This window comes from Anarrhichthys ocellatus, unplaced genomic scaffold, assembly GCF_004355925.1.
Source record: "Anarrhichthys ocellatus isolate YVR2014 unplaced genomic scaffold, GSC_Weel_1.0 scaffold27, whole genome shotgun sequence".
Lineage (NCBI taxonomy): Eukaryota > Metazoa > Chordata > Actinopteri > Perciformes > Anarhichadidae > Anarrhichthys > Anarrhichthys ocellatus.
Window position 1 is genome coordinate 1,350,252 of NW_022280057.1, and position 13,293 is coordinate 1,363,544.

At 41.0% G+C, this 13,293-nt stretch overlaps 1 protein-coding gene across 1 annotated transcript in view; it reads left to right on the forward strand.

The window, feature by feature from the left end:
• Positions 1–13,293, forward strand: part of diaph2 (diaphanous-related formin 2) — a 375,865-nt gene that overhangs the window by 134,081 nt on the left and 228,491 nt on the right. Inside the window, exons 13-17 of the mRNA XM_031862465.1 lie at positions 2,187–2,303; positions 5,923–6,041; positions 7,772–7,836; positions 8,599–8,703; positions 12,886–12,948. Coding sequence (XP_031718325.1) covers positions 2,187–2,303; positions 5,923–6,041; positions 7,772–7,836; positions 8,599–8,703; positions 12,886–12,948 — 469 coding nt within the window. The remainder of the gene's footprint in view (positions 1–2,186; positions 2,304–5,922; positions 6,042–7,771; positions 7,837–8,598; positions 8,704–12,885; positions 12,949–13,293) is intronic.

A 13,293-nucleotide genomic window follows, 5' to 3' on the forward strand; every position in this document is an offset into this window, starting at 1 on the left:
CACACACACACACACACACACACACACACACACACACACACACACACACACGCTATCACGCAGGTAGTACATCTACTGCCTGAGCATTGCATATGTGTCTTGTTTCTCGCAGCAGTTTCATGAATATTAACCTGGAGGGGCTTGTCTCCTCTGTGTCCGGCCGAGGTCCAGGTGCCGAGGAGGTGACTCCAGGCCGCTAATGAATATTAATGAGCTGTGAAATGGTGATTGATTGACCCCACCGCCGACTGGCCTACGTCAGACTTGACTGCCACTCATGTTTATTCATTATTTGGAGAGGGAGTGTAAAGAGGGGGACAGAGAGCAGGAAAGAGAGCGTGGAGGGGTTGTCATTGAATGGATTGGCATTCTACATTAGGTTTATGTCTGCAGCTTAGTGATAGATGAAGCTAGTTGGACACTTTCCCAGTCTGAGCTCCTTCTCATGTCCTCTCAAATGCTGCTGTGGTGAGGCTATAATTGAATCTCACAGGATTCAGCTAATACAAGGAAGGGCAATGATACTGCAGAGGAGCCTGTATTCCCATCCCTCCCTCTCTAAAAAAAAAAAAAAGATATGGAGCAGGAGTTTAATTACAGACATTGTTGAAATTAATAGGAAAAGTGTCAAACAGTGTTTAAAAGAATTGATCCTCTCCAATCGCAGCGGCTGCAGATTGTTTTGTGTGGATGATAGAATTAGGAATGGAGAATGTGCTGAGGAAATAAATAATCAGAATTATTGATGCTCTCTAACTGAGTCATCCCTCATTAGCTGTTGATGAAACCTGACAAATACTATTTGGAAACAAATCAGGAATCGACAAAATCTTGAGATTGACCTTTGAGAACATATTAGGTAGTGACGTCCTCTCTCATCTGTCATGTGTGTTTGATCCATGACATAGTATATCCAATAACTATTATAACATGTTGCTCTGCTGGTCTGCTCAGTCTGAATCCTCAAGGTGAAACTGCATGTGCATTTTACTGACATTTTTCTGTTCCCAAAGCAGACGGGAGGAGAATCACAACATATGCCATCACCATGCTGAAAGTCACTTTATTGCTTTGCAGTCGGTATGTTGCACTATATGCAAATACTATGTAAATATTTTAGCACACATTGTCAAGAACCGCACTTCATGTTATGATGACAATCAGGTTTTCATCAGTGTGAGCTTAACATGGTTACTGTCTCTTTAGTCTGCATGTGTGCACATATCTGAGAGGCTTATTCCACTTTTTCAAACAAGATGAGTCTCCGTGGGGAAATCCTCCTTTCTCAAGCACACAAATTAAAAAGGCTCCGAATCATTCATTTTCCTGGGTTCTTTGCTTCTCGGAGATACACTTTCACAACACTAATAGAAGGTTTATTATTTCTAAATTAACCTCGTACTAGAAATCCACCATTAGCATATAGATTGCATGTTGTTCAATGCCGGTGTTTATTCTCTGTACTCTGTCATATTGTCCTTTCATTGTTTTTGATTCAATAATTTCAATATCAGATGTTTTTTTATGTCTGTGAATAAGAGGAATTACAAATACTCAGCAAATAATCGATACATATAATGTATTATGTGGTATTGGAACAAGGACGAACAGAAAAGATGGTCTTGTCCTATTGAACATGTGTTTTAGATGTCAAAGACATCACTGCTTCCTCCTGGGGAAAGCAAACACAAGACACATAATCAATACCTTTTGCAAATTTAATAACAGGAATTTCTCCTCCTGAGTACATGTCAGTTTCAATCTGGCAGCTGAACTACATCCCAATCATTCTTGCCTTAAACATTTGAACCAGCGAGTTTCTCATGTAATTAATTCCCCCTGTTCTGAGAGGTTTAGAGTGACGGGTAAACCAGAGGGAGCATTCTTTTTCACCAGTCCCCCTCCTCAAGTTACCTCTTTACACTGCTTTGGCTCCCCAGAGAGAGAGCGGATGAGAGGAATCACGTTTGTTTGCTTTTGAACAGTGATGCCTGTCAGAAAACAAGAGGCGAGGAGAAATAAGTAGTTATAAACAACACAAGAACTAATACAAATGCAAATGTTTACAAGGAGTGGAGTGCACCTCTATAATGAACTCAAAATGGGTGTTTTCTCGGGAAGTTGATCTTAAGAGTGACTGAATGAACACTGTCATGAAGTTGTTTTCCTTAACCTTGCTCCTGCACTGATATGAATGAAGTGTACCATCTCCTGTCCAACATGGTGAAGGATACTGGCTCAGAGGCCTACTTCCTGTCACTCCTTCAACACCTTCTGCTCATCAGGAACGACTATTACATCAGGTCAGTTCTGTTTGATCACTGGCCTTTGTTCACCGATCACCATGTGATGCTTTCTTTGTTTGTTTTTAACAGTAGATGTGAAACACCTCCTGCAGCACTCTGAACATGTTTTACTTACAGGAAGTAGTAATTGCCTCTGTGGGTCTGTTTGTTTGACTTTGACAACATAAAAGTAAAAGGCTGGTAGACATTTGTTGTGTACATTTATCCTCCCAAAAGTAAGAGATGTTTGGAAGCCAAACTTGACCAACTTTTATACTACCGTTACCTTCTGTCATTTACCCAGAGCTGCTGCCTGCGAAAGCAACATTTATTAGCTCGGCCCTCTTATTCAATAATTCAATTAAACAGTCTGACTGATGAGTAGTAAACATAAAATACATTGTACAAAATACATACAATATGGTAAACAAATGTATATATAAATATATATATATATATGCGCTAACACCCGAAGCAAAGCAATGTGGATCAGCTGGCAAATGATAGAGTCGGGATGATATTCTGTATTTTGGAATTATTAGGTCATTTTAAACTGGTCTACTTTTCCTTTGAAGAGTAAATGTGTCATTCACTGGGCAGTAGCGCCACCATTCCTCCAAATGGAGTGACACTGATGAATTCCCAGCTGTGTCGGACCTTTTTGTAGAAAAAATAAATAAAATTAAATAAAAAAAAATGTTGGAAGGGGGAGGCAGGATGCAAGGAAGAAGATGAATTTACCATAGACAAGTTGCTGCTCCCTTGGAGTTATGAATAATGTATTCCACATCTATTCGTAGGAAGTGAGAAATAGAATTCGCATTAACCAGCTAGTACAGCCACGTCCACCTCGGCTCCAGTGTCCATGTACCCCTCTGTGAGACAGCAATAACAAGGGATCACATACCAGCGCTCATACAAAAAATGATGGTCTTTTTAAAGATGTGTTTTTGAAATATTTTTTTCCCACCTCCATCACAAATGCAAGGACAAACCCACACATCTGCACACACATGCATTAACACCAGGCATTATTTCTGACTGAGGTATTTTTCCCCCATACATCAATGATGTGTGACGATGGATGATGCAGTACTACAGTACATGCAGCTATTTCCAATACATACTATCTATCTTTTTCAGTCTTTGCCTTCAAAGTTACCATCTCTTCATGCAGTGGTCAAAACCGTGTGCATGTGAAATAGTACTAATACATCACAGTAGTAGTGTCGTATATCTATAATGTTTTGTCAACCATAGCAATGCACGGCTGTAGTTTAAATTGTTTAATCGTAGGTTAGAAATGTTATGTTTTGTGTTACAGACTTTGGCTTTGTGATCCAAGGATATCCTGTATTCATTAAACGATTATGTTGTTTTGATCATAGTCTTTATTGGAATTGATAGCACACTTGGTTCCTGTGTCAAATGATAATCCACATCAAATGATAATTAATTGAATAATATAATACGTATTCTAATAATAAGAAGGTCTGCAGTGGGCAAACGGTTTAAGTGCTCTGTCTCCTGTCATTCCTCGTAACACAACATTAGTTGTTGCGCTCCCCTCCGGGGCTTGGTTTATTTTTGATAATTAATCTCTCACTGCAAGCGTAATGAATGGGAGCACATCAAACCCACCCAGTAAATGTAGAGCAGATCTGCTCTTTTTGGAGTCTAGTGATATGGGGATTACACTGGTTATGTGGAGCAGAGCTGGATCAAGTGGCTGGGGCTGGGCTGAACTGCAAGCTATCATTGGAAGGAACGAAGGTGCCAGAGTAAAAGACGAGGTGGGATATGATGCAGGGGACATACGCTTGCTTCTGGAGCCCGGCCCTGCCCACTGTGGAGGGGCCTGACAGTTCTGGGTCACTCTCTCCGTCTCTAGTTATCTCCACCCAGTCACTATCTGCTCGGTGGTGTCGGAGGATGGAGGACGAAGGGAAAATAGGGCGGCTTATTGAGATAATAATATGGTGTACATCGGTTGACAGTTGTAAGCCGAGTGCCACAGTGCTTAAGCCATGCAGGGCGATGTGTGAGCTTTCTCCAGCTTGTTCCAATCACGAGTGGGCGAATCCGCCAGCTCAAGCTTAATGTATGGCATTTCATGCTTTCAAAACAGTGCACCTAAATGCTGATTTATTCCTATTTGCTTTGGCTCCGAATTTTGTGTTCTTTCGTATTTTGGTTGGTAACGTGATGCGGCCTGTCCACCCACAAGGTAGCAACGGAACATAGCCTTTGAATTTATGGGCAACAGATAGTCACAGCCTTGGAAACAACTATTCCATGTAATCGTTATAATAAGTTTCTGTTTATCACTTTCCTCTTCCTTTCGACACATTATTTAATATATGTGCAATATTTTGGTATCGCACAGAATTAACCCACCTGGGAACAGACACTTTGCTCACAGTTATGACATTTAAGTTACGTCAGTGCATCCTTCCCATAAAGCCTTCATGCAGAGCCATCAGACGGGCAGAGCTTATACTATCTGTAAATTAAAACTACATCAGCTGCCACTGGAAGGATATTTTGAATGTCGTACTGGATATTTGTGCTTTGGGACTCAAAGGTAAACATCGCCTCTCCTCTGTGCCCACTAGAAACCTGCAATTTTAAATTCAGATGAAAGGAGTTGATGTGATTATTGAATCAGAAGCGTGTCCCTTCTCCAGCTGTTGGTACTGTATTATTCCTACTAGTAATTACTTCATCCCACTCCACCCCTACTCCAGATTTCATAGTGCTGTACCAGATTTGCGATTGCCCAGCCTTTCACACGCAAACTGCAACAATTAGTTGGTCGCGGCAACGTGCACCTGTGATTGTTGTTGTTTCTGGTTCAGGGAGTAGTTCTTTTATCATTTTATGAGGGCATTTTTTGTGAGCATCCTAAAAGGGTCAATTATCTACATCTACCTCAGTCCAAACCTCAGCTTCCAATTTACAGTCTTTAGAGGAATACAAAATAAAAAAAGGTGTCTTTTGCGAATTCAACCATCAATTTCTGGTCAATGTCATGCTTATAAAATACTTATTTCTCAGTTTGGAGTTCGGCTTAAGTTGCCATTGTATTTGCTAAATGTCACTTCCAATTAAAGTTGATAATGTTACCGAGAAAAGGTCACATACCAACCTGTGTGGCGGGAAAAGGACTCTCGGGCCGATTCAGACACCCTGCTCGACAACACCGAGCACTCAGTCACACTCCTAACTGGCTGACATGTTTTGCTGGTCATTGTGCTTTCAATTACACACATTACACTGATTAGATTTACATTTCACTTTTTATGGTTGCACTAATTGGCAAAGATGATTGCAAATTAGGCAAGAGGGCAAGCGTAGCCTCGGCTACCGTCTGTCACCTTGAAATGGACAGACTAATACAGACCTGGGCTCTGTGTGCCCATTAATCTGCTAATTTCATGATTGTGCTGAAGCAAGTGATCAAATTTAATAGGGTGCCTATTTTCTCCAGCAGCTCTGTTTTTTGACATGGCATTTTGTGACCTCTAGCTTGTATAAGGGAATCATTTGTGGTTAATTAGCCTTGTAGAGTTTATGTCACTTATATTTGTCCTGTGGCTTGTCTAATTGCTCTGCTTCATGTGTTCTGACCCCTCAGGCCTCAGTATTACAAGGTGATAGAAGAATGCGTGTCTCAGGTGGTCCTGCATCGCAGTGGCATGGACCCCGACTTTGGCTACAGTAAAAGATTGGACGTGGACTTCACCCATCTCATTGGTACGTGAATGAAATGAAACAATTGCTGCATAACTCCTCACTCATTGATTTAACACGTGTTGGCAAAAGTCTAATATGTGAAATAAAAGTCTGCAAGACTTGTAGTTAAGATTCTTATACTCTGAAATCATTCTCAAGATCAGTTGTGCTGTGTGCTGCAGGAGGCATATCACTGATGTAGCTAAAAATGTTTTGGTGCCTGGCAGTCATTCTCATTATACTCCCCGATCCCCCTGAGATTCTCCTGACAAACACCTGCAGTGGCTTGACATATACGATGGGGTCATCTCATTATTGATGAATAATACATGATATTTGGTCAAATGAATTCAGCTCGTTTAGAATCATTTTAAATGTAATTTACCTCAGTTACTCAGTCGTCAGCAGTGTTCATGGAATCATAGAGAAAACATCCATTTACACTGCATTGCTAATGGAGACTTTTTTTTTCTAACAGAGAAAATAAATACCACCATTTGTCTCTCTGTGGTGTCCCCAACAGTTCTGTGACTTGCCAACAAAGGGTCATTAAAAGTTCCTTACCGTATCCACAGTGGACTGATGCAGCAGTGAATAAGTTGTTAAATCTCACTTTTACTGAGATTTAATCAGGTAGTGAGAAACTTTCACGGATGTGTTTTGTTAGATTCAGACCCACGACATAGATGCCACATCCACACAGCTATCTGAATAATGCCTTGCCACTCTTTTTTTGTCTTTTCTGTTTTTAGCTTCTTTTTTTTCACATTCACATGAAGGTGATGTTTTTTGATTTGATTATTCTCTAGTGGGAAAATGTGCCTGGTGATCTAACAATAATTTACACTTACAGCTTTCACATTCACTACCCCTCAGATGATTCATTGACAGGGTGATTGTGTAATATGGGATTTGAAAACAAACTCGAATAAAACTGAAAAACTGAAATGCGCAAAACATTTGAAAAAATGTAAAGAACATATTGTAAAATTCGCAAAAACGCTGATGTAGTTCCGTATTTAATGCTCTGACTGATTTTAATCTTGTCCAAGATGCACACCCTTAAGCAACAGATAACAGCTCACAATGTTTAGGTGATGATTCCTACTATTTGGAGACTCTCTGTCAGTGAGAGTAAAGTGCAGAGGAGCGGAAATATTAGCACATCTGCATGAGCCAAGAGTTGCTCAGCATGATTGATTTCGCTGTATGTGAGGCGGTTATTGAACATATCGTGAAAATACTTTTTCAGAAGAAACACAGCAGTTGCATCAGTCGCCAAAGCTTCACATTTATACTTCTTTCCCAGAGTAGACTTTTTTTGTTTGTTTATTTTATTAATCAATGACTTTGATTAATCCTCCTTTGAAGGAGACTTATACGTATGTCCACTAACGAATTAAATCTCATCTGAAAATATACAGATAGGTACTTTAAATAGTATGTAATAATCGACTGATAAACCTTGAAGTGCCAAGATAAATGACTCACTTGAGGGCTGGTTTTCCTTCTCAAAACACACATGGCATTTTCAGGTATGGTGAAATTCACCCATGATCTATAACAATTTTTAAGAGCATCTTAAGTTGTAAACATCTTACAGATCTAAGAGGGAAACATTTCCAATCCTATACGCTCTAATGCACTTCGAGAAACAAGTCCTAGGTCTAATTGAAAATCCCACATGAGGAGCTAATGATGCACATCGCGCCTTTGAAGTGCCTTGTGACTGTGGCTTTCTTGTCTTGCAGATCAGTGTGTGGATAAAGCCAAAGTTGAAGAGAGTGAGGAGAAGGCTGCCGAGTACTCCAAAAAGGTGAGACATTAATCACCCCAACAGCCCCCCTCGGTTGGCCGGCTCCCATCAGCAAAGTTTTTTCCTTCCTCAGAGCTCCCAGACAAGCTATTGATTTTCCATGCCCTGATCAATACCTGGGTGTGACGCTACATGATCCGTATCAGCATTACAGGAATCAATGCCGATGCTCTGATGTATACTTATTTGTGCACACTGCTGGGACAGAGTTAAGTTATGTGCCGGCTCTTTCTCTCTTTATCTCACATTTCCTTTTAATATCATTAAATGTATTCATTATTTGCTTGATTGTTTGATTCTATTTTTTTCTTTATTTGAGAGAAATAACAGAATGTATTCTTATTTAAAACTTTACCTCCTGCATTATTTTGTACAATATTTAAATGTATCTTAAGGAGCCTCGCTGCTACACCAAGGGGGTCCTGGATGTTTTATTCTTAAGAGTCCTGTCCCATCATCCCACCGCACACCCTGCTGGGCCTCTGAAGTCATCGTAGCGACATGGCTTGGTTTCTGCAAAGGTTAGATCCATCAACATACATGAAAGCCAGGCCTGAAACAAAGACGCAGGACAACAGGTCTCTAGGGCCATGAGAGCTATGAATAGAAATTGGCCAGAGAGTGTAAGACGCTGTGTTTTGGTGTCTGCTGATGTGCCCTGTGGCTATTCTCTGGAGACAATGTGCCGCTCACCAAGCTGTGTGTTTTAACGTCTATCTTGATTTGTGCACGTGGAAATACTTGTGTCTCTTTATCTTGCAGTTTGATGAGGAGTTCAGTGCGCGGCAGGAGGCCCAGGCCGAGTCTCAAAAGAAGGAAGAGAGAATCAAAGAGCTGGAGGGGAAGATCCAGGCTCTGGAGTCCCAGGTAAATCCATAAAGAGAAACCTCACTGCTCTGCAAAACAGTGTTACATTCCCTCAGGGATCCTTCATCTTGTATGTTTTCCAAAAAAAAGCATGAAAAAGAAGATAGTGAAAATTTGTATGTCCAGAAGCTCTCTTAATCGTTTCCTTTTTCCATTAGAAAAAACATCTCATACAGAATGGAAATGTTTCTCTTGAGATCATAGCAATGAAAAGTAATGGCTCCACTTGAAAAAGGGGTGATTTGTTCGGAAGGAAAGCTTTCCACCTCACTTACAGATGTGCTGCTGCTGTAAGTGGGAGCTATCATCCATGCAAGAACATTTGATTCAATAAAGGGTCAATCTCCTTCTTAAGTTGTAGCTCTTTATATGAGCGAATTGCTCGATTGAAGCTTTCCCTATGTAATTCTATCATCACAGAGATGGATTGCATTTCTTTTCCCTCTCTACATCATTTCTTTCCAGTCAAAACCCTCCATTTTGAGCACAGAGAATGACTGCTATTTCCCCCTTAACCCAATTCCAAATACTTTAGCACTGCCTTGGGACAAAAAGGGCAGTTTGCTTCCCTGCTAAGGGAATTTAATACAAACCGGCATTGAAAGATGGTATGGCTACATTTATATCAGAGATTGCTTTTTCTTTCAAACATTCATCTCTGGTTGCTTAGGTTGGCACTCGCCATCAGATAAACTGCACCTGCATAGGTGGTCCGAGCATCACTCTTACTTCAGTCTTCTAGCAATCGTTCTCTGGTCCAAAACAAATGTTATGTAGTACAAGCTTTAGCTGTTGTCCTTGCCAAAGTCGCACGGCGTTTTTCTTCTTAGAACCAGGGCTGCACAATTAATCAAATATCAATCGAACAAGATTTTGCCTTCCTGCAATTTAATGAACGCGATCAACTGCGATGTTGACGTTTAAAATAGAAAACTTTGCTGCAGGGGGGCGATCGATCTGTTTTGGCTTTACTTTTAGGGAGTTGTCCTGCCTGCGCATACCCTGCAGCGACAAACTGTGAAAAACTTTCCTGAATGTTGTGGCTGCAATCCCGAGTAGATGAATAATATACAACAAAGAGCAGACGGGCAAAATGAAAATGCACAACATTTAGGTAAACAAGAACCGTTAAGTCTTATTTTAGTGCAAATAATTATTAATTAGAAGGAATGTAGGACAATGTGAAAGTGAAAGCAGTGCTCTATTTAAGTTTTGGGTAAAGGCTTTTGGTAAAATGTTCTTTACATTTTACTTCGAGGAGATGTACTGTGAATAAGGACCAGTCTTATGTTGAGGAATGATTTGCGCGTCAGCAGGAATTTAGAAACCTGAGCTGCCAGATGGTTTGTTACACAGATTTTCTCGGGATCTCGTGAAATTGCGAGAATCCAGCTGCCGTGCAGTGTTGCTGTTTTTTTTATATGAAAGCGCCACAAAAATATTCTCTCCCTAAAATCAATGAGTACAAATATTTCTAGATGAATAATTGTTTTCTCTATATTGATCAAAAAATAATCGTGATTCTCATTTTGACCATAATCGTGCAGCCCTACTTAGAACTCAACCTGTGCGTAGCTTTCGCGCTTGCGCCTCATATGCTCGTTACCTGCATTTGTCCCCAAACCGGTTCATCACTCACCGTGTTCCTGATTAATGCCCGCCTATTTTAACGAGACCATCAGAATCTAAAGCTCCTCTCCGCCTGCTCGCCCTTTTTTTTCCTCCCTTGCTCTCTCCTTCTTCCACCTTCTGTCAGAAGCGAATGCATCAGGCTGTGTTACCTTTGCTTGCCCTCTTTCCCCTGTTGGGGCTTTTTATGTTGTTTCCAAGTGTTTTCTTCCCCATAACATGCCTTCCCCCTCACCCTCCCCTGACAGGCCTCTGTCTTTTGAAGACTGACTGACTGTGGTGCATTAACAGGTAGTGTAGAGCAGGGGAGCCCTGGAGAGTCGAGCCCTCTCTTCCTCTGTTTTTCTCAATGCTCCTTCAAAGAGCCGTTACTGCTGGAGAGCCACACATCAGCAGGCATTAACCTCAGCAGGAAGATACGTCATTCGTTTGGCACAAACCTCCACGAATGTGGCCATTAGGACATAAGAATATCCCCTCTGCATCTTAACAGGACATAAATAAAGTGTATGCACAAAAGGGAGACACTATTGAGCATACATTAACTTTGGTTTGAATGTGAATCCATTTAATTGTTCAGGTTTATGGAAAGTGCAGTTAATTTTCACAGGCTTCACATGTTAATTTATTCTTAATCAGAGTCGAATTTTGGGCTGTAAGGGCTTAATGAGAAAAAAAAAAAAAGAAATCTTCTAATGTATGCAAGTTCTTTAATAACACTTCAGTTATCGCCTCTTTTTTATGTTAGGCAGGTGTTCACATAGACCATTAGATTGCTACCTCAAGCAATGAACAAAACAACAGTCATCCTCTCAGACGGTTGTGTTTGTGCTACTTCAGGACGACTATAGGCTGAAAGGATGTGTTTTGCAACCTAATTCAGGCTTGACGCAGTGTTGTAGAAGACCATTAGCCGTGAGAGCACAGGACCTTTTAAATCGCCGCGAGGACTCGCTTTCAGTTTGTCCATCAAAGCTGCTGTGCTATCGCGGCATTTTGCTGAATATAAATGAAGTGAGAGCTAACCCTTACCTTTCATCTCCCAGACAGAATTCCTGTCAGACATTAAAACACACGCACGCCTGAGTCGCTTCTCTTCACCTTGTTTATGAACCAACACTTTTAATGAGAGTCTTTGTCTGGGAACTTTGGCATTGTAACAAGAAGCCTGTTTGATGTGTCTGTTTGATTAGCCCACGATTGAGTTGAGTGGAGGTTCTGCCTGTAAACATCAACAAAGGACAGAGGAATCGCAACAAGTGGAAATCATCCACCCTTTCCCCAAACCTTTGCTTGCAGCCGTTCAAGCGAAAGGGAAGGAAGGTATTCAATGAATCGGCTCTGGATGTGATGAATAATGTAGCACTGCAGTGGTACATTGGAGCGCTCTGCGCCATCCCATTAATAGGTTTTAACAACCTGGCGGTCTTGTAGCTGACCCAGCTTGGCCCCAAGAGGAGCTGGAGGTGTAGTGGACCACTTTCTCTCTCTTTCCTTCCGGCCTGGCTGATTACAGAATTTGTCTCGACGGAGAACGACAGCGAAACTCACAATGTAGTCACTATTATAATGTGTGCTTTGCCGTTATGAGATAGAGCCAGTTCAGTTGTTCGGCAAAACAAATTCACTCATTGAAATGTGTTGGACATAAACGGTGGTCAAAAGAGCAAGACGTACTGTACTAGACCTGCTGAAAATCCCTCAGACTCGTTCTTTAAAGCTGAAACATCTCAAAGCCTCTAACTTTTAATCCCCGGGGATGAAAATCAAACAGAACTTTTCTTTGCTTTAAATATTGCTCTGTACGACCATTTTCTGAAATTCCTTCAAAATTAGGATTCTTTTTAAGTCACCCTGCTAAAGGTTTCCATCTCCTTTTCCAGTACAGACATTAAATATTTAGTTCTCTACAGTTCATGGTCGGAGGTGTTCTCCAGGAATGACTTCATAGAAATGTTGCATTTCATCTGCTGTGCAATACCTTTCCATCCTGTTTCTTTTGGCAAAGTCGCGCAGAGAAATATCAAAGCAAATGGGGAACATTTCTAAAGTGAAGACTGCAGTGAGAAATCAGTGGCCATCACACATCTAAGAGTGTTAACTTGAAATGTATTTTACAATGCCAGAAAAGGGAAATGTAAGAAGGATTTTGAAGGTTCACCAACTGTCAGTGATGCTGTGCCTTGTTCCTTTCATGTTGCAGTCAGTGCACTACACCGATGTTCTTTTGAAGGTAGATTACATCTTGTTTTAGGTGTAAAAGTACAGTACACTCTGCCTTCTGCACATCAAATAGCTAATTCAGACAAAATGGGAATATTACACTGTATTTGTCACTAACTGTTTAAAGGACCTCCTCTTTCCCCTGCTTGCCTCGTTTTTCGAACTTTGTTGCGTTTGAGTACTGTACCTGTTCCATTGTACTAGTGTTCTTCTTCTTCTCTGTCTATCTAACCCCCCCCCCCCCATTTGTGCCCCTCTGTTGCCCTCTGTGGCTGTTGTGACTTGTGTGTTCCCATGGTGTGTGTCTTTTTGTGTGTGTGCGTTACACAGTTAACTATTGAAAAAGACAAGCTCAAAGAGGCTCAGAGACTCATCAGTGAATCTGAAGCCAAGGTGGGTGTCCTCCTTGCATGCTCGGACTTTGACAAAATCACACATTCAATCACCTGCTAATCCCGGTTATATATTGAGTGAATTGGCTTGTGGTGCTTCAAATCGTTTGTTAGAGAGAACACTCAAAGTGATTATTGAACTGATCTTTTGTCCGATCTTTCCTTCTCTCCGCATTCGAGTCGCACTCCATATTATGCATCACATCGCCTGTAACTCGTCATATTTGGATATATGTGAACTGACTTGCGAGGGGAAGCACATTTCAAACTGAAATACGCTTTAACATACGATTGTTTTTTATTCCATTATGATCACCATTGTTGAACTCTATAGTTGTGTTTAACT